The sequence below is a fragment of the Lissotriton vulgaris genome, chromosome 5, assembly GCF_964263255.1.
Source record: "Lissotriton vulgaris chromosome 5, aLisVul1.2, whole genome shotgun sequence".
NCBI lineage: Eukaryota > Metazoa > Chordata > Amphibia > Caudata > Salamandridae > Lissotriton > Lissotriton vulgaris.
Window position 1 is genome coordinate 198,039,648 of NC_141693.1, and position 19,076 is coordinate 198,058,723.

Sequence of the window (19,076 nt, forward strand, 5' to 3'; positions counted from 1 at the left end):
GTGCAAAAGAAAGCAGGTCTACCTGAGCAGAAAGCTTTAAAAAAATAAAATTGCTTTTCACCCTGAGGCAGTGCACAGCACAAAGCCTTGTCTGATGCTGATAAGTCAGAGAAATTCAGATAAACATCCTGTGCTTCAATATAAAATGTGTGATAAGGAAAACACAGATCTTATCCCTTGACTCAAAGAAGCAAGCTAGATCTCTGTCTCAGCTCTCCCTTTTATTCTCTTTGCTTATCTGTATCTAATAAATAGCCTCTGTGTATGAACTGTTGCAGTCCACTGACGTCACACGCTGACAGGAGAGAGCCCGCTGCAGCGGTTCACATACCGCAAGTCAGGAGAACTGGAAAACTTTCACCAAACTTTCACTTCACCGGATGCAGACAAAAAGCAAGGAAATAAGAAGTACCTCAGATGTAAACAGGACACCTCAGAAGAGCTATTTAAATTTGTCAAACTCAACACTTTACTTCAGTAGCTGCAACAGGTCCCAGGAGAACATGCAAACGCCACCAAGTACATTGAAAGTTATTGTTAAGGTGTACGATGTATTGCATATGTCTCCTTCCTCCCCTCCCCCTCCACCTAGGGCAGACCTAAGACCTGCTGACCTTCATAAGACTCCTCAAGACCTGGCTTTTCGAGCAGTAGCAGCATCCCCACCCCCCAGCGCCTTGAGACCCTCACGGGTAAGTAGTGCGCTTTACAAATGATTGATTGATTGATTGATTTATCGAAGGGAAAGGCACACATCACAATACACATCCCATCTTTACACCAAATGCTACCTTGCACAGCCTGAAGGAGCTATCTATTGGTGAGTGTTCAAAATGACTCATACTTACTCACCATTTATGCTTCTTCAGGGCTGATTTTTCATATGCTCTCAGTCCCCATCCCCTGCTTCGAATCTTTTTGATTGTGGGGGAGCCCGAGCCAGGTTAGGGCAGGCTGGGGCAGGGCTGTGTCACAGAGAGGGAAGAGGAGTGGTATAATATGCACTTAAGTGCGCATGACGGTTTTCCGGCAGTCTTGTACCAGCCAAACCGTCATGCAGCAATTACCATGTTCTCTACCCTGCTTTATTGCAAGGCCTAGTGGAGAACATGCGCAGGGTCCCACTCCATGTTCGAGCACTGAACCAGGACGCTCAGACCAATCATGATGCTGCTGTCATGCTAGTTACAGCAGAGTTGTGATTGACTAAGGAAGTCTGGGAGCCTGAGTGCTTCCATGATGCTGGGTGAAGAGAATAGGACAGAGGCGAGGCGGTGGCCCTTCAGATAAGTGAACTTTTTAATAAACATTTTTTATCGAATTCGCCCATCCTACCACTACTTTTTCAAAGCGGCCGCCACTGATGTTTTGTCTTTTTTATAGGCCTGTTCCCCGACACACATTTTGGCAGGTTTGACCTACCAGAATCTATCAGAGGAAACTGCAACAATGTGACAATTGTCACCCAACTCATAATTCCACTAAACACTCATTACGAGCTGCCAGGACCAGCAATTGGTGTGATATTTATCACTCTTGATAAAATTCAACACTGTCAAGTCAGAATTTAGTAGGTGTGATAAATACCGCCTTATTATGAGGTTTTGGGGAATGATTTGTGTCTTGGATGCTTTACGCACCAAAACCTACATGCTCCCATAAATGCCAACCATTTTTCTTCCAATAAATATGGGTAGTTTTGACATGCTGATATTTATCACAACACTCATAATTGTGATATGTCTGATAACCGCAGGCATTGCACATATTGGAATGAACTGGCCATGTGTAATGAAAGCCATTATAGCAGATTTTAGGCTGAGGAACATTAGGCTGTACTTGTAATGCTCCTTTAAAGGCCTATAATACGAAGAGTTTCATACAGGCCAGTATGACCATTGGTCCAGGGCCACCCTTTAACCTTTCCTTTCTGCTGCACCTATTGGCTGCGGCTTACGCGGCAAGGGACATACCGTACATGAAGCCCGCCTTGGTGATATTCAGCGCCTCCGAATTGATGGGATTCCCACGCAGGTCTGTTGCCTTCTGGGAGTTAAAGGTGAAGCAGTTGCCGAACTTATAATTGATGAATCCTGAAAAGAAGCTGAAAAGGAATGAAAAAAGGAGAGTCCTCCAAGTGAGAGTAGGTGGTGGGAGCCATATTTAGGCATGATGTACAGCATCTCAGGGAATAGGTCCTGCTCCATGATTTAAGGTTTTTCCCCCAAAATGCCTACCTGCATGGTACAACCGAGGAAAACAGCAGTTGAAGTGCATAAAAAAAGTGAGGAAATGGCGATCTGTGCTTTGAGGGTGGGGTCAGCGAGTGTGTGGGTGTGGTCAAAGATGTGGCAAGTAAGAAACTATTGTTTAACTATTTAGTGTTACATTTACCTTCAGGTAATGACACAAAACATAACACACACATGAAATGAAAAATAAAGCAAGTACAACTAATTGGTGGGAAATGTGCATTTTTACGTTATGAAAGCTCAGTTGGTTATAAAATAACTGCAGATGTCTGTGAACATACAGAAGGAATAGAGTCATGGTTGGTGAAGTGGGGATTAGGGAGTGCTAAGAGGTCTTGGGAACATTGTTCCCAATTGATCCCGCCTACTTAGACCTTTGAGGAAAGTGAGGAGCATCAACTAAAATACAATTTCAAAGCTCTGTTAAGTCTATTAGACTAGTACAACTTTCTTCACACGTTGGCTCATAAATCGAACAGATTATAAGTAAATGGGTGATACTAGCGAAAAAAGATCTTGAATTATTATGGGAGTGTTTTGCTTTTACTGGAATGGGGTTTGTTGCTGGCAGAATAATGTCCGAATATTTCAGAATTATTTGTCCATCAATTAGTGCAGGTGGTGTGATGGGTATCAAACATACCCATGCACAATCAGGTACTAAAAATAGGTTGTGCAAGAAATATTTGTTATTTTCTGTAATCTATTTAAATCCTCCCACCACCCACTATAGAAACTTGTAGCCTTATTTAGTGTTTGGCTAATGGGTTGCTCTAGCGCAAAAGTGGTGAATGTCCTATCTGCTGTATTACAAGAATATTTTAGTTTTTGGCACTTCGTGATACGGTGGACAGGAAATTGACCACGTTTTTAGCCAAGCTCTAAATAAGTCCTATACTTCAGTACATTTTATTGAGTACATAAATAGTGAGATCATACCTCCACAAAATATGGGTACTGTTTTGACGAGTATGTGATAGTCCATAGATGTGAAGAAAGCGAAAAGGTGATGGGTTGACAACTGAATTAATCTCAGCCACTGGTAATTACCCAGGGGCGCATACCCCTTCCTTGTTTGAGACTGGGGTTGTTTGAGTTCCTGCCAGTAGAGATCAGGCTGCAGGAGAGGCTGAACTGTTCCTATTGGAGCAGGACTAAGACTGATTTGCATAGGGCCGGTCTCTGTATAGGTTGGCATAGTGTGTGATAAAGGATAGTCTGGAATGCGGCTGTAGGCAATCACCAGTAGCTGAGATTTAATCAAGTTTTCCCTTAAACACTTTGTTCTTTTTTGCATTAGATGTCCTAAGCTCCATTGCATGTGGTTTTGGACATTTAAATATTTTCTAGAAGGAAGTACTAGTTGATTCCAGATGCATTCTGGGGTCTATTGTTATTAATTGGTTTCGGCCGATTTTGGCCTTAGCTGATATATTCTTTTCTGTTTTTTATCTGTTTTTTATCTGGAAGACATGAATAATCCAGTGTCCAAAACCCATATTGCCAACCGGACGCCTTTAGAAAACCTCTCTAACTAGGCAATTAGCAGTTCTACTAGGAGTACATAGTTGGACAGACAGCAAGGGGTTAGTAGCCATTTTCCGCTGCCTGATTATACAGAATACTCCATTCCACTGGCTTTAGAGTTTGGTGCATAAGATCCCATCCACCCCATTACACATGTTAAAGGCTATATTGCGCTTATATTATGATGGATGGGCTATCCACCACGTTTGTCTTCAAGCTCTAGATAAGGCCCAAAGTCTGGTAATAAAAATAACTTGTTCTAACTTTACAAAATCAGGTTCATTTTTTGAAAAACAAAAAGGCTGTGGTCTATTTTTTTTAAATGACTTTTGTTAACATAAATTAATAAAAATAATTGCACTTTGGATTGAAAATAATACATTCTGTGCCAAAGCGCACTCTCATACTCATTAATTGGCCAAAAAGCAGCTCTTCAGTTGTTTTGCATCCGCGATTGGTGAAAACGTTTTAGCACTAACAATTTTTCTCCAAAAGGAGATAAATACATATTATGTATTTTGACCAGGAAGTCAAATATGCTGTTTGTTGTTGTTATTAACAAGGACATTTCATTATTTAAAAAAAAAATAACGAATGACTACTTACTGAGTTTAATTTGATTAAAGGTTAAGTTGATGAATAGTGAAATAAAAAAAATACTAATTTCACCACTTGGAACAGGGATCAAATAGTGCACCCAGTGTGATAAAGAATAAAAAAAGCCCCTATCATTTCTAAAACATCTACTATCTAAAATATATTTGATTGAAAAATAGAACACAGTGTGAGGAATTGTGGAGAGTATTAAGAAAAAAAAACATACAGTTCACTGCAGTCTGTTTTCTGTGTCTATTAGGGCTTGGACATGAACTAGGAAGTAGGAAGGAAGAACATGGACGGTTTGGAAAGAATATATGGTGTACAAGAAGAGGAGGAGGAAAAGCTAACACGAACAGGAGAGGAGAAGGGAGAGTGAACGAATTAAGGGGGAAGTGGTTTCCCAAAAAACTATCAAGTAGGATTCAGGAAGAGGGTAGAGAATGAAGGATGGAAGAAAAAGCATGAGAGAGTGACATTAGTAAGGCACAATGGGGACAAGGAAAGAAGAGAAGAAGGGAAGTATGGTAAGGGAGCATGACAATTGGGAATGAAAAAAGATAAGAATGGGGTTTCTCATCTTCCTAAAACTGACATCCGACTAACATGACCTGACAATGTTAAATACAGTTGCTGTTAAGTTGGGATAATGTCAGAATCATCAGGATGGAGATTCAAATGCTGACCACGTTGTTAGCACAATTTTTAACCAAGGATAAAGACAGTAAACTGCTGTTTAATGTTGTAGTCTAAAAGAGCGCACTTGTTCTCCCTAAGTAGTCATTCTGTATAGCTATAGCTCTCTGTCTCTCTTTCTCTCTCTCTCTCTCTCTCTCTCTCTCTCTCTCTCTCTCTCTCTCTCTCTATATATATATATATATATATATATATATATATATATATTCACTGAAAAAACCATTGGTTTCACACACGTTATAGTTAGGAATTAGCATTTTAAAAACCTTTGAGATTCACTGAAAAAAACTTAGGTTTCATACCAGTTATAGTTAGCTGGTCATTTTACTCATACAAAACCTATGAAATTCCCCTGTTATAGTTATTTCAGCTAACTATAACTCACGCGCCCGCAATGCACTGCTGATGACGTCACATATTACATTACTCATGACATGGTCAGTGACATCACTCATGACATCACTGATGACATCTCAAATGACATCCCTGATGACATCACTGATGACATCATCCAGTGAATGTGTCTCTTTCTGAAAAATAAATACATATTTTTTATAAATGTATATCTAAAGGTCGATGGAAGATTGAATGGGTAAATGAGTCTCTAAATGGATGTTTTTGTTTGTAAAATTGATTGTATAACTGACGTATTAAGTATATCTTAGTGAATAGGTGTATTAGCAATAATCTTTAAATATTTAAATATCTGTATCAGTGTCTCACTTTGTATATAAGTGGCTGCATGGGGTGGTGAGTAGCTACATGAGTGTGCATATGGGTTATTAGTTGTTTTTTAAGTATCAGAATGAGTGTCTGTATGGTTCAGTGGGGAGTATTACTTAGCGCACAGATGCATGAATGACTGACTCACTGTTTGTATGTGTTTTGAAGACAGCATGTGTGCAGGACTGTATAGATGGAGGAGTGTGTGTATGGGTGTGTTAGTGAGTGTGTTAGTGAGTGAATGACTGTCTCAAAAGTATCTTTATGAGTAACTACATTTGTTTTAAACTAGTATAGGTGAGTATTGATGTATATAAATGAGTATATTTGAGAGCGAGAGATTGTAAGAGTTCCTGTATAAATAAGTGTGTTTCTATAAGTGATTGTTTTAGAGAGTAAGTATGTGTACGATTCTGTAGAAATTAGTGTAGTGGTGGGTGTATAGCTGTATATGCAAGTAAATGGATGTTTGATAGTTTATTTGCATTTGTGAGTAACTCTATAGATGAGTGTCGGTGTGTAATAATATAGGTATATGAGTACATATGATGAGTGAGTACATGTATGAGTGCCTATATAGAACTGTTAGTGAATGACTGGATATGTATGTAGATTTTTGAATTACTGAATAGGTTGTTCTAACTGGAATTGGTATCTCCATTTTTTGAAAATGTTACTTTCTATTTTTGATCGTGTGTATCAAAGGAGAGGAGGTCTGCCACAAGGATGATGTCATCAGTGATGTCATCAGGGATGTCATTTGAGATGTCATGAGTGATGTCATGAGTGATGTCACTGACCATGTCATGAGTGATGTAATATGTGACGTCCTCAGCAGTGCATTGCGGGCGCGCGAGTTATAGTTAGCTGAACTATAACAGGGGAATTTCATAGGTTTTGTATGAGTAAAATGACCAGCTAACTATAACTAGTGTGAAACCTATGTTTTTTTCAGTGAATTTCAAAGGTTTTTAAAATGCTAATTCCTAACTATAACGTGTGTGAAACCTATGGTTTTTTCAGTGAATTTACAAGGTTTTTTAAATGCTAATTCCTAACTGTAACGCGGCTGAAACCTATGATTTTTTAAGTGAATTTCAAAGGTTTTTTAAATGGTAATTCCTAACTATAACGTGGCTGAAACCTATGGTTTTTTCAGTGAATTTCAATGGTTTTGTAAATGATAATTTTTAAATGTAATAATTGTTATATTTTTTATACTGATTTACTACATTATTACAAATGTTTTATTTTTAGATATATTATTTTTTAAATTACATTACATATTTTTACTATAAATTGATAAAAAATGTTTGTACACCTCTCTGCAACGCAGCCCCCTGGCGTGTTTGCAGAGGCGGAACTAATTCCCCTTGCATACTGGGGGTCCCTGGGGGCCAACTAACCAACCAGGAGCCTCCAGTATGCACCAAGGGGCTGCTTTGCTTTGCCCCGGGGGCGGAGGTCCCCGGGGCAGTGTGGGGGGGATTGGGGACCCCCACACTTTTTTATCACTATGCCCCCGCGATTTGGTCCCCCCGGGGGGTAATTTTAAAAAAAAAAGACCAGGTTTTTTAAAAAGAAAAATTTGGGCCTTTTTTGTCCTTGTGGGAACACCTGGGCAGGCCTAGGGGGTCAGGGTGTGTCTACCCTGCCCCTTTTTTGTGTTCTTCACGTTTGTTTTTCTGCTTTCTTGTGCCTCGATCTACCGAGCACAATATGGATGCCAACACTTCCTGGTTAGAAGTGTTGACAGCCAATGAGCATGCAGCTTTCTCGGGAAGGCATGCTGATTGGCTGCCACTGTCTGTCAACATTGGCACAAGATGGATGGCAACACTTCCTGGTTAGAAGGGTTGACAGCCAATGAGCATGCAGCTTACTCAGGAAGGCATGCTGATTGGCTGCCACTGGCTGTCAACACTCCAAACCAGGAAGTGTTGGCCGCCATCTTGTGCCATCTTGTGCCTCAGTAGAACCAAAGCACAAGAAAGCAGTGAAACAAAGGTGGAAAAGGTAGAAAGGTGGAAAACAGGCAAAGGGGGCAGGGTAGAATCACCCTGACCCCCTAAGCCTGCTCAGGGAGTCCCACATTTTTCAAAAAATCGCGGGTTGCGCGTACTTAGCGATTTTTTTAAATTTGGGCCTAGGGTGATTCTACCCTGCCCCCTTTGTGAGTTCTACACGTTTGTTCTTCTGCTTTCCTGTGAGATGGCTGCCAACAATTTCTGTTTTGGAATGTTGACAGACATTGGCAGCCAATCAGAATGTAGCTCACGCACGCAAAGGTCCGCGCACGGTAGCGTACGGTACGCGTACGGTGCGCGCTTATAGATATATACATTTTTTCAAATTCGATTTTCTCAACAACTACTGGAGGGATTACACCATTTAACCAAAAGCGTGATCTGTATACCTGGAAATTAACATGGGGAAAACACATTTTGGGACCCCCTTTTTTCTCGGCCCCCGCTTAACGAATCTTCCCGAGACTTTCAGGGAAGGAGCGAGCGGAGCGGGCCATCTTCTTTGAGAAGTTATTCCCAATAGAATGTTGCGGATTTCCTATGGAAACTAGGTCCTAACTATAACTACCTACTGGCGACTGCCAGTAGGTAATATATGAACAACTTCCACGCATTACCGGATTTCCTCCAAACATGGACACAGACCACAAAGGTATCAGTAGAGCTTTCTTTATTGTTTTGCTGCCATAACGTTGGCTCGTCCGAGCCTTGATCACATTATATATATATATATATATATATATATATATATATATATATATATATAAGACTCAAGCAGTGAGGGTGCGGCATGCGGCCAAGGTGACACTGGTGCACGTTGATAGCCTGTGCCCCGGTGATTTATATTCCAGACGCTCCGTATTTCTCACAAAGGAGACGGCACTCCGCGTAGTGCAGTTTGGAGATATTTACACAGGTTGTCTTCTCTTTATTAATATATTATATTAGTGGACTAATAATAAATAAATAAATCATATGCAACGACTGCCCAATGGGGCTTAAAGACTATCAATATTAAAATTGGCAATTTTCGCAAAGAAAGATATTTGCTGCTCAAAGTGACATATATTTTGAGATGAGATTCGTTCTATTGTATCATTTTGATTTAATATTTTTTCATTCATTTTCAACTATGGAATGTTATGAAACAGGACACTGGTTGTGTTAAGACATTGCTTTTTCTTGACAAATCATGGAAATTGCTTACGTTGTGAATCACTGTACACATGTTATAAGATGGCCACCATGTATTGTGTGTGATGTCGTGGAGCTTTTAGTCCACATTCTCTGTTTAGCACTCCATGCTCTCAAGGACTGTAGATGCATTAGTTCGTAGTCTTGAACAAGGCTCAATGGGAGCCGAAACTCGTAGACGCTTGTGTCTTCTAATGGATTAATTGAAAATAAATATCTTCAAACCGCACTACGTGGAGTGCCGTCTCTGTTGTGAGAAATACGGAGCGTCTGGAATATAAATATATATATATACATATAGATAGAGATAGATATATATTTAAATAGATAGATATGATAGATATATATGCAAATGGACTATTGAATAACAACAAGCATTCAGAATTTCCACTCATACGACTGTGATTGAGATTATGGTAAGAGTAGGATGTTACTGCATTATAGAACAACAACTAACCTATGCTATGTTTTTAATTTTGATACTTTAAACTACGCAATACAAAGTTTATAAAATGCGCTAATGGAAAAGTACACTCAATCCAATATATGTTTAAATATAATTTTGTTTCGTATTTTAACGTAACATATCTTCATCGGCCTGCTATTTTGGGGGCCCTACAGCAGATTCTATGACATTGAATAAGGTCAAAAGAATAAAGGCAGATCGAAGGACTCATAAGAGCTTTAAAAACAAAACAGCGCAAAAATTAATTTTGGAAATAATTTTGAAAGCAGTTCCTCATTGGAAGACTTTTAATATGCATCTGACAAAATTGTATTAGTTTGAGGTATTACTCCTGTTGTCCCTCACCTCCTTTCCTCACTCCTCCCCAACTACCTGTACCAACATCTTAAGACTGGTATTATCTTTGAGTCTTGCCCTTGGACAGTGTTTTACATTAGGTGAAGAAAATACAGGGTTCACTCCCTCACCTTGAGTTGCACTCCTGCCCATGGAAGTTGCAGAAGATCAACATGTCCTCCAGGTGATGTCCCATTTCAATTTTCTGCTCATCTGAAAGTTGGTTGAATTCAGAGGCAAACTTGTTGAACGCGCTTGCATACTGGATGTGGTCGTCCACTTCGTCTGTTGAGTTTGAGTTTTGGGAACGATTGCGCCGGTGAGTTAGCTCGAGGCCTGAATCCTGGGGCATAAGGAATTGCAGACAGTTTAAGAGCTAGAAAACTTGGGGAATAAAATGTCACTGATGCACTGCACAATACCATCTCCTCCCACATTAGCTCCTTTGTGGCCTTCTTTTGTTGCAACTGCAGAGAGACAAATACTGATGGGAGTACCGTCAGAACTACCTCGTCTTCCACATTTCCTACTACACTAACACTCTAAGCAGGGCTTCATATAGCACCCGGTATAGGAAGTCTATACCCGGGTGTGGTATTTAATGAGTGTAACAAGTACCACATAATCCACTTGTTGGAATGAGGCATTACACGCACTACCAGTATTTTCTCTACCGATTTTCTCATTTATCTCCCTATTTTTTCCCGGCAAATTTTGCCAAGTTTTTCCTGATAAAATGTGTTATGGTTGTTGATTAATTATTGTGTGAGATAATTATCATCTGCGCAAAATTCCACACAACACTGATTTCCAACTGGTACACAAGACACAATAAGTAAGTTAGGGTTTATTTAGTTTAGTGTAATGGGAACACCATACATGTCTGGCCCTCCTGCCCGCCAAACTCGAAAGCTCCTTGCCTCATTTAAGGTTGGGGAATTGTAGGGTTTTTGATTGGGGAGGACCTCAACTGGCTCCTTCATTGGAAACCCTTGAGCTGATGGCCTGTCTGCATTGGGGCAACAGACCACAGTGGCATTTACCCTCCACTAATTTAAACAGGGGGACCATCACTGGGGCCCATTCCTGACAGCACTGTGAGAGACGGGAAACTCACATCAGGCCTAATGGCGCAAAGAGAAAATTCTCTGTGCCTCATGGCAAATTCATTTTTTGGGTTTATACAAACAAACTCATGTTTGGAGACTTTATTTGTGTAAACAAAACAAAAAAAAGAGTGGGGGGAAAATCAGTCACCCGCTCAACATTCGCTCCAGCCTATAGTACCTGCTGCCCCAAAGGATGCATGGTAGGCAGAGTGCAGGAGCCTCCACTGATGTGGCAGGCCTTTGGGCCACATGCCATACTCCACATGTTTCCCCATTGAGCAGCCTTGTTTTTGATCTTTCACGACTTGAATCCCCTTGTCTGCAACAGGATTTTTTCTTAAATTCTGATACTGATTTTGCTCTAACGTGCCTTTTGGATAAACTTCCATACATTCATCACATCCTCTCTCGCGCAGGTCTTTTCTCATGACTCTTTTGTTTAACATCTGTTAATTGTTGCCTTTTTTAATAGACTGTATTTATGACTTTTGTTTTCAAGATATTTGCACATTGCTCCATATAAATCAAATAATAATCATACATTTATAGAACAATAATTTCTAGCAATAATAAACACCTGCGACCATTAGAAGGAAATAATGGTTTAAGACAACAAGGTCTATGCATGAAGAGATCATATGTGTTGTCAATGACTGTAGCCCCAACCAATTCTGCACCCTAATTTCAACCTATTCTTTTAGGTTTACAAATCTGAAAGTGCATTAGACATGATTAGAGCCAGCTATGAGTTTTATTTATCTGTCCTATCAATCATCTATTTAAGCTTCATCCAGTGTTTGGAAATTACTAGCCATTCTCTCTTGGAACATTGTGGTTTATCTCAGTTCCCCATGGCCACTTCATAATTTGTGGTATTTTGGCCCTTATACCAAAAGGCTATGGCCTAAAGTAGATTAGTTTATTTTCAGCATCAGAGTATTACTTCCCTAATTACTACCACCCCCTTTAGACTCAACCTTTCTGCAACAGGGCCTTGTTAGAGGTCAGAGAATGTTTTAGTGGAGAGTCCATGCATGCTCTCAGTTGCAAGCTAACATAATTATTCATCTCTGTGTATCAGCCTGTGTAGTGCTTCTTAGAATGCACTATGGCATTATAAACAAGCCTATCGCACATTGATCCTGGTGTTCTTTGCTGCCTTGAACATGTGTCGCGTTTAACAAAATACAAAACAACGCACACACACACTTACACCTATACGCACCACAAACACACGTGCGTGCACACACTCATTTTCACTGAAAACGATGGTTAAAGTGACGTTATACTTAGGTATGGTAATAGAAACTTAGGGGCCCATTAGGATGGCGGGCGGATCCCCCCCGCCAGGTTGGCGGTAGCCACCGCTGGCGGCCGGGGTGGAAAAGGTTTAAAATGGTGGCGGTGTCTATCAGACACCGCCAGCCATATTAGCATGGGCATTTTCCAATGCCTTTCCGTGGCAGCAATGCCACCACGGAAAGGCATGCGGAGACACCCTGCAGAAGCCCGTTGCGGGCTCCCGGGGACTCAGAGGGGTGTGGGGGGTGCACATGGGGGGTACCTATGGTACTTCCCAGCATTGCAAAGTACAACGTGGCAGGCACCGTGCGGTGCCTGTCACGTTGTGCTTTGTAATGCACAACATGTATCTTTAGCATTGCGGCGGGCGGTGCTGAAAGTACCGCCCGCCGCAATGCTAAAGATACAGGATGCACCAGCTACTGTGGCGGGTGGGGAACATCACTTACAACGCATTTTTTACAACGCACTACCATTACATCGCAACCATTACAACGCATACCATTACAACGCATTGCGCTGGGGGGCGCTCTAGGATAGGGAATATATTTAATTTACTATCCAACACCTTCCCTGCTATCCACGGGGACTGGAGTTGGAATAGTAAATTAAATAATTCACTATCCAGCGCCTAAAAGCATTATGCGTTGTAATGGACTGCGTGGTAAAAACTGCGTTGTAAAGGCATGCGATGTGAAAGCATGCGTTGTAGTGACAACAATCCGTGGCGGGTGCATCCTAATACCCCAAACGGGACCCCCGCCCTTATGGCGGGCGGTCCCTACACACGACAGGATCCGCCGTCATCCGAATGAGCCCCTTAGTTTACATTTTAAACCTAGAAAATCATGGACAAAACAAAGTATTATTGTGACGTTATAGTTAGGTGTTGAAATGAGTTAAAAACTAACATTTAAAAAACAAAAAAACAAAAAATACACGAGTTATAATTTACTGAGCTAACTATAATATGTGCCCCACCATGCACTGCTTATTATCTGACATATTACATCATTCATCATGTTAAATGACATCATTGATGACATATCTGATGACACCTCAAATTACATTTTTATCTCATTTCTACACCTAACTATAAGGTTACTTTAGCCTGTGTTATTTTTCATTAACAATATTTTTATTATTTTTGCTGGAGTATAGCGGTACCAGCAATAGATAAAAACATTTATTTTTTAAGCCAAGGGGATTCCTCTTGGTATCTCCCACCAGGAGTGCTAGGAGACCAGGGTGTCTCTACCCTACCCCTTAAATCTTTTTTTTTAACTTCAGGACACAGGGACTGAGTCCTTGAGTCAAATCAAATCAAATACAACTTTATTCGAGCGTGATTAAACAAGTCATAAAAGTACAAATTCATTTATAATATTACAACACCTAATATGACCAAATATACAAAGTTAAAAATGTCAAATTCAATCAAGCAGGATTTGACAAACTTGTGATTCAGAATAGCCCATTTTATAAAACCCAATTAAAAATATTAAAATACTATGAATAATAAAAATATCTTACTAGAAATTAAAACCTGTGTTATAAAGGTGAATCACGTCTATCTTCATTTCTATTTGTTAGTCTACTACCCCCGGTCTTCCTTCTTCTAATACATGACCATAAAAATAATTCTAGGGAAAAACATACAAACGGGTCACACAAGGTCTTTAAAAAGTACATGGCTACCCTGCATTGTTTAAATTTGTGATACCTCATAATTGGGTAAATAAACTTTTTCCTTTCTGCTATATAAAACTTGCAGAATAATGTTAAATGAAGGTCTGACTGAGAGGAACAATTATTACATGGACAAGGTGGCAAGTCTGAAAATTGGTATATTTTTTCCGGGTACCCTAACATTAAAGGGATCAGATTCATTTGAAACCGTAAAAGAATAAATCTGTGCTGGGGATTATTAATAGACGTAAGGTAATAAAACCTTCCTCCACTCTAGGTGGAACTAAATCATAGGCAATAGAAGAACTTTGAGTACATTTTTTTCCCTTCGGCACCCTTCGCTCTCTGCAAAAATAGCTCAGTTAGCCTTGTCTTAGTAATCTTTTTACAATTTTCAGGATCCTGAAACAATTCACCTAACCCTAATACAGTCAATTGTGTCTCCACATAATTTAACCAACCAATCTTCTTATAATGTTCCAATGTACAGCAGTCCTTAATAATGCACTGAGTCAGATCTACAGTAGTCCTCCGCCAGATCAAAAGCCACAATGAAAGTGGGGCCACTCTAATGCAATCACTCAGATATGGTAACCCCAGTTCCAAATGTAATTGGAGGAAGATTGGGGTAAAGATACCTGTTTTTTAAAGAAAATGTCTATAAGTTTACTTTAGCCGTTGTTATTTTTCATTAACTATATTTTTTATTTTTTTGCTAGAGTATGGCGGTACCAGAAATAGATAAAAACATTTATTTTTTATTTGTAAGCTAAGGGGATTCCTCTTGGTATCTCCCACCAGTGCTAGGAGGCCAGGGTGTCCCTACCCTGCCCCTTAAATCTTGTTTTTTCCTTCAGGACACAGGGACTGAGTCCTTGAGTACTGTAATGGTGGTCACAACATTTTCTCCAACCCACAGCTAAGGTTTACAGTCCGACCGCCTCATTACAATGAAGGCGGTTGGAGTGTAAACCGGCTGTTCTGACCAACTGGCTTCCGACTAACCCTGGGCGGAGTTCACACACTTACACTACGCGGAGCTACCAAAGTGCACTAAAACCTCAGTCGCACTACGCAGAGCTCCGCAAGCACCGGAGTTCCATAGAAAAATACCGTTTGCGGTGATTGCACAGAGCGGATGCTTGTCCTCACTGTGCAATCATTGCGAACAGCACCTTGCATAGTGCAAGTGGTCCTTCTTTCTCTTTTCTACTGCTCAAATTGATTTTTACTTGAGCAGCAGCTTTTTCAACGCGAACAAGCAGTTTCTCATCGCCAGCGGTCACGAGCATACACAACCACTTACAATTGGAAACCTGACCACCCTGCGTTGAGAAATCTCGCCGGGATGTTTATTTTCCACGCTCGTGCTCGCCAAATTGATGTTGAAGTTCGCGAACGAGGAAAATCTCCCCGGGAGGTTGATTTTCCTCACTTGCACTCGCCACCTTGATGTTGGTGAACGCGAGCGAGGAAAAAAAACTCTACTCCGTTGCGCGAAGCAAAGTTTTTTTGGAACTCCACGAGCTCCCCGTAACACTGAGTGCGGGAAACTCTGCAAACTCCACGAATGGAGCAGAGTTCACTGCCCAGGCTTACTTCCGACAGGCTTAAGGAGCCTGTTGATCAGTTGAAACCGCCATGTACTCGCTTTAGGATGGTGTTTTCGCCATCGGGATTACGATGTCGGTTTCAGACATCCATTCCATTCCGGCCTTTCGGAAATGGAAAGGCTGTTGAGAAACAACTTTAGGGGCCCCTACAAGGGCCCTTTGCCACCGTAGTCTATGGTTGTGGGACTGGGGGGCACCTATGCTGCCCCCTGTAAATCCCTGCACTGTGTGGCAGGCACTTTGAGGTGGCTGTCGCAGGGTGCAGGGATTTACACAAACTCCCATTTCTCTATGGAAATTTGTGCTGCGGCCGTTTTCTAACTGAATCACAAGCTCCCAGGGAGAAATGGGAGTGTGTGCGCCCACACCATGTTTTGTCGCATCGTAATAATGCGTCCAGGGCCGCCGACCAGAGGTCAATCGGTCTTGATTCTGCAGTGCCACCAACATCGTAATCAGTCCCAAAATTTACTTATAAGTGCCTAGTAAAGTGGTACTACGTATTCCCAGGGCCTGTAAATTAAATGCTACTAGTGGGCCTGCAGCACTGGTTGTGCCACCCACTTAAGTAGCCCTTTAAAAATGTCTCAGGTCTGCCATTGCAGAGCCTGTGTGTGCAGTTTTAAACTGCCGTTTCGACCAGGCAAAGTAAATGTTTTGCCAGGCCCAAACCTTCTTTTTTAACCCCTCCCCTGCTGATGACGGAACCGCTCCGTCATCAGCTACGGTTGGGCTGTGCTGATGACGGAGCGGTTCCGTCATGGCCCAGCCGCCGCGCCTGCGCGGCGCTGATTTTTACGCCTGCGCGGCGGGTTCTATTGGGCGGGGCGGGCCATGACGGAACCGCTCCGTCACGAGCACAGCTCAACCGCGGCTGGTGACGGAGCGGTTCTGTCACCAGCACGCGGCCGCCGCGCGGCCGCCCCGCCCTGTTAGCGCTGCGGCGGAATAGCTGCCGCAGCGAAAGGGTTAATACTTATAAGTTACCCTGGGGTAGGACTTGGACAACCCGGTGGACAGGGTGCAATGTATGTAAAAAGCAGGCCACGTAAGTTTTAGCTGTCCTGATAGTGTAAAGCTCTTACATTATTTTTTTACTACTGCAAGGCCTACCTTTCTCACAGGGTAACACTTGAGTTATTGTATTACATTTTATGAGTGTAATTTCCAAATTGCAACAGGGAGCCCCATTTTGTTCTGCATTTCTAGAACAACAATATAAAATTCTAACTTATGGTGAAGTCTGATTTTAAATTGCAATTCTGGAAATGCCTTTTTTTAACCAAATTAATATTTTATTTGCTTAGCCATTTGGTGCCTGCAGCTGTCTCTGGGTCACATGACTGAGTGTAGCAGTTGGGCTTTGGGTATTCCTTCTAGACTGTCACCCACAATATGGAGGTTAGGTGAGACTGGATGGGCCATCACTGATAGGATGGGTTGGAGGAGCTGGGCCCAGCCCTACTTACATTTGAATAGGCTGTTTCCTGTCTCCACACAAAGGGCTGCACACCCCTGTAGGCGTGCCTTTAGAAGCTACTCCCCACTTCAAAGGCATAACTGTGCACAAATATTGGCCCTCAGACACCACCACTTCTGTCCACTTCTGGACCTGTATATACTCTGCCAGGAAAAAGTACTGCTGGGCTGCTAAAAGGATTGCCACTCTGCGGGAACGCTGCTCAAAAGGAACTGCTGCCATGCTGTGCAAACCCGCTGCCTTCTTGACTGGAAAAGAAGAACTGGACCTGCAAATTCATCTTGAACCCAGGACCCCAAAATGACTCCTAGGCCTAGTCTGCTGGCCTCCTGATCTGAACCTCAGGGACATAAAGGGCTCCCAAACATTCTGCACCTGCCACTGGATCCAGCTGCAGCGAGTATCTGACCCCCAAGTGGTGCATCTCAGGCCCTGGACCCTTGGTGTGGCTCAGGGGACTAAGCCACCTTTTGTGCTCTCCTTAACCGCAAACAGGGCTGTTTGCACCAAGTCCTCAGTGCTCGCACCGCAGATCAGCGCAAATCTCTGTCAGCCTGACTTTTCCCACTTCAACATCAATCACTCACAGAGCCAACCCACATGAAGCGCCAGCAACATCAGGCCACGATGCCACCCATCTCTTTGTACTTTGCCGACCGCCTCCTTCTTCTTTCTCCATGCTCCTCATGGCCCTCCTCAATGCGAATGGGAATCTTGGCATGAATTTGAAAAGGTAAACTTCACCGGGCCCAACCTGGTGACTTTATCGAACCTACACTTCATCGCGGTTTGCCTAAAAGTGTGACTTTGACCCAGTCCAGCCGAACAGATATCCCCTGTGCTTTTTGGCACTATTTTACTAAAATCTTTCATACATGTAAATCTCCAGTTCTACTGATTGGGTTTTTGTCATTTTGGTCTTGTTTTATATATTACATTATACTCTATTTTTCAAACTTAGTGTGGGATTTTTTTGTTTGTTGTTACTACTGTTTTACCGTTTTTACGTTTGCACAAATACTTTAGACATTACCTCTAATTTAACCCTGACTGCTTTGTGCCAAGCTAACAGGGGATTAAGCACAGGTTAATTTGAGGTTTGCTTGTGCCTTTCCCTGAGAAGGATTGTGGTTGCTGCTTGACCAGGGCTCACACCCCAGTCAACCAACAACCCAATTTCTCACTTATATACATTCATAAAAGAGTAGTACTTCACACCCGTCCCACAGCCTCCAATTCACTTGTCTCCCAAAGAGCCCCCAGCACTGCAGAATACATTTCCCCTGGCCATAAAATTCTCACCATCTCACCCATATCTTTTGATGCTTCTTATAACAGCCTCTAGCTGCGTATAGCAGCTCTTCTTATTTGGTACACCAATCCATTGCTGCCCTCTACTCAGTCAAGCTAGGCAGTTGGGAATTATGTTGCTTTTGGCAGCAATTGGTGCCAAACCCACCAGTGCATGGTCCCCCATTTGCCTCCCAAGTCCTCCATGAGGCCCAGAAAAGCCAGTCTAGGCATCTAGTCTCTACAGCACCTGTGTAAGGGTGATGGCTATCTGCTGACAGTTTTTGGAAATGTGTGGACACTGCCATACCATGTGGAAAACGTCTGCTTCTATGAACCTGCATCTGGCACTAGTGGGTGTGGCAAGAATACCTACGCGTCAAAGGCTTTGTAGTGTGAGGTAGGTCATGGGTAAATAATGTGGTTGAATCGGACGCAGCCAGGAAGACATTTTGATTTCTCTGGGGGTCATACATGCCTCTCTCCAGTCTGTATCCTCCAGGGTACCCAGCCGTACCTTCCTACGCAGGTCTGAGATTCCCAGATTGTTTGGGGGCATTACATACTAATGAGCAGTAAATCTGGAAGACTCCGCCTCATCCAAGGCGGCCCTTCAATAGTTTGGATTCCATTGGGCTGAAGTCTAGTAGGTGCATGAGTTCTGTTTCATAGCTAGCCAATGCGTGTCAGAGCTGCAGGTACTTGTGGAATTGCATGTGTGATAGACGAAACTAGAGCTATAGGTCTTGGATTGATTTAATGTGGGAGTCACTCT

At 42.1% G+C, this 19,076-nt stretch overlaps 1 protein-coding gene across 1 annotated transcript in view; it reads right to left on the minus strand.

Annotated features, from left to right (window-relative positions):
- The window catches only part of LOC147710467 (acid-sensing ion channel 1A-like), a 191,626-nt gene that overhangs the window by 140,636 nt on the left and 31,914 nt on the right, over positions 1-19,076 (minus strand). Inside the window, exons 2-3 of the mRNA XM_086919357.1 lie at positions 9,950-10,161; positions 1,974-2,104 (exon numbers count right to left, since the gene is read on the minus strand). Coding sequence (XP_086775483.1) covers positions 1,974-2,104; positions 9,950-10,161 — 343 coding nt within the window. The remainder of the gene's footprint in view (positions 1-1,973; positions 2,105-9,949; positions 10,162-19,076) is intronic.